The sequence below is a fragment of the Equus asinus genome, chromosome 10, assembly GCF_041296235.1.
Source record: "Equus asinus isolate D_3611 breed Donkey chromosome 10, EquAss-T2T_v2, whole genome shotgun sequence".
In the NCBI taxonomy this organism is placed as follows: Eukaryota; Metazoa; Chordata; class Mammalia; order Perissodactyla; family Equidae; genus Equus; species Equus asinus.
The window spans coordinates 22,346,406-22,349,017 of record NC_091799.1 but is presented as its reverse complement, the minus strand read 5'-3'; the positions used below and the strand labels follow the sequence as shown (position 1 = coordinate 22,349,017).

Here is a 2,612-nt window from a genome sequence, read left to right as displayed (position 1 = left end):
TATTGTCCATCTTAGACACCTACACCAGGCTAAGCAGATGTTGCACTATACCTAGAGGTTCCAGGAGAGGGATGGAAGGCCACCTGCAAGGGAGAACGCTTGTAATTCCCATGGATCCTTGGAGACAATCCTGCACAAAATTAATGGAGGTTTGTTTTCTTACTCTCTCCCCCACCAAACACCAGGGACTTAGTGACACAGTATCTGAAGATATCCCCATGAGGAAAGGAGGGGCTGTGATTATCTACAGCTTCTTAAGGACAGCAAGAATACAAGGAAGGGGGCATTCAACTCAAGAAGCATCAGGAGATTTTCTACAATTGGATACCTTTTCTGTATGCTGTTTTTTGGCACAATTTTGTCTTCTTCTTGACTAATCATTCCACAGAGCATAAATGAGGGGAATGAAATGAATACAGGAGGCAAGACTTCAATGTCATTTCCAGGTAAGAAATCAGCATTGAGAATGCCTAGTGAGAAGGTGTGAATATCTGATCTCAGAAAGATAATCACTGGACACTAAATAAGAGAGCTAACTTATCTTCATGCTACACATTGATTTTTTATATCTATGTTATAAAGTTGACTCTTCCTTTACTCTAGTCTACTTGTAAGTCACATTCCTCTGAGCTCAGGATATGAATTATCAGCCAAAGAGCAAGGAAATTTGGTAGAGAATTTTCTCACATAGGTTCATTCCATCTCTCTCACTTTCCCCTCCGCCATCTTTTTTTCCCTATAACCATTTACACTCAACCCAGTGTTCTTTAAATGATTTTCTTGCTTCCATTGTAAATGATGTGGAAAGATGCATCTTGATTTTAAAAGATGGTTATTTATCAGTCACAAGCTAGATGAGATAACTATCTCATGATGGGGGTTAGCAATTGATAATCCTTAATCAGAAGCTGACCTGAACCTGATTCATAGACTGCATCTGTGGTTCCTGTGATTATCAGTCACAGAGTAGGAAGGAAGAAAAACAAATCAAGCTCTCCATCTAGTCTCTCTTTCTCTTTCCTTACATCTGTTTCTATAGATTTCTTTCTTGAATACTTAAAAAGAACGAGAAAACACACTTTTGGCTTTGATTTTTCCATATTCAGGAAGGAAAACATCAGAGTAAATGCTGATTATATTAATAATTGCTCAGTGTAAGAACAAGATGGAAAGAGGCATGACCTAGATGACTTAAGAGCTTTTAATTGACAGCATTGTTTATCTGTAGGTCATACAAGTCCATGGGAATGTCCAATCTGACAAGATTCTCTGAATTCATCCTCCTGGGACTCTCCTCTCGCCTTGAGGACCAGAAGCCACTCTTTGCCCTCTTTCTTATCATGTACCTGGTCACCTTGATGGGAAATCTGCTCATCATCTTGGCTATCCGCTCTGATCCTCAACTCCAAAACCCCATGTATTTCTTCCTGAGCATCTTGTCCTTTGCTGATATTTGCTACACAACAGTCATAGTCCCTAAGATGTTAGTGAACTTCTTGTCAGAGACAAAGACTATTTCCTATGCTGAATGTCTGGCACAGATGTATTTCTTCCTGGTCTTTGGAAACATAGACAGTTATCTCCTGGCAGCTATGGCCATTGACCGCTATGTAGCCATTTGTAAGCCTTTCCACTACGTCACTATTATGAACCACAGATGCTGTATGTTGCTACTGGCCTTCTCTATAGCTTTCTCCTACCTCCACTCCCTCTTACATGTCCTCCTGGTGAATCAACTCACCTTTTGTGCATCAAATGTAATCCATCACTTTTTTTGTGATGTCAACCCTCTTCTGAAACTGGCCTGCTCTTCGACCTCTGTCAATGAAGTTGTGGCCATGACAGAAGGGCTGGCCTCTGTGATGGCCCCATTTGTCTGCATTATCATCTCTTACCTGAGAATCCTTATTGCCGTCCTCAATATTCCCTCAGCTAGTGGAAAACGCAAAGCCTTCTCCACCTGCAGCTCCCACCTCACGCTGGTGACTCTGTTTTATGGGAGTATTAGCTATGTCTATCTCCAGCCATTATCGAGCTATACTGTCAAGAAACAAATAGCAACAATTACCTACACCATACTGACACCAATGTTGAACCCATTTATCTACAGCTTAAGAAACAAAGACATGAAACAGGGCTTAGAGAAATTGATGAGCAGAATTAAGCCTCAAATGGATAGGCTTTCTACTGCAAAAGCCAACAAATTCTGTGGACCCTGATTGCAAAGTGTGGGTGTGTGTGCACATGTGCACACACACACCAGCACCTGGGGCTAGTTTTTTGTGAAGAAATACTCTTTCATCAATTATTGCTGAACCCTGTAGTTTTCCACCCTGTGGTCTTTGTCACGCCATGTTAGAAGTTCTATTCATGTCTTTGTACATATTCTGAAATTGTAGACTCACTCCATAATATCTCTGCATTCCAGAAAATCATATTCCCTTTACACCTTCCACATTTATTTGGAACCTCTTCTATTTCCTTCTATTTATAAATTCAGCCAAGTTTGGTCACTTGAATTACCAAACAATTTTTGTGCTCTTCTGTATAGAAATCTATGTATATGCAAAGATGTTTATGCATACACAGCCACTCTATTTGAAACTGTTACA

General features: G+C 40.4%; 1 protein-coding gene across 1 annotated transcript; it reads left to right on the top strand.

Annotated features, from left to right (window-relative positions):
* The first annotated feature begins 1,241 nt into the window (after positions 1-1,241).
* Positions 1,242-2,219, top strand: LOC106830842 (olfactory receptor 1L3). The gene has a single exon (XM_014840690.1). It carries the CDS (start codon positions 1,242-1,244, stop codon positions 2,217-2,219), a length of 978 nt encoding a protein of 325 aa, XP_014696176.1.
* Positions 2,220-2,612: the final 393 nt, after the last annotated feature.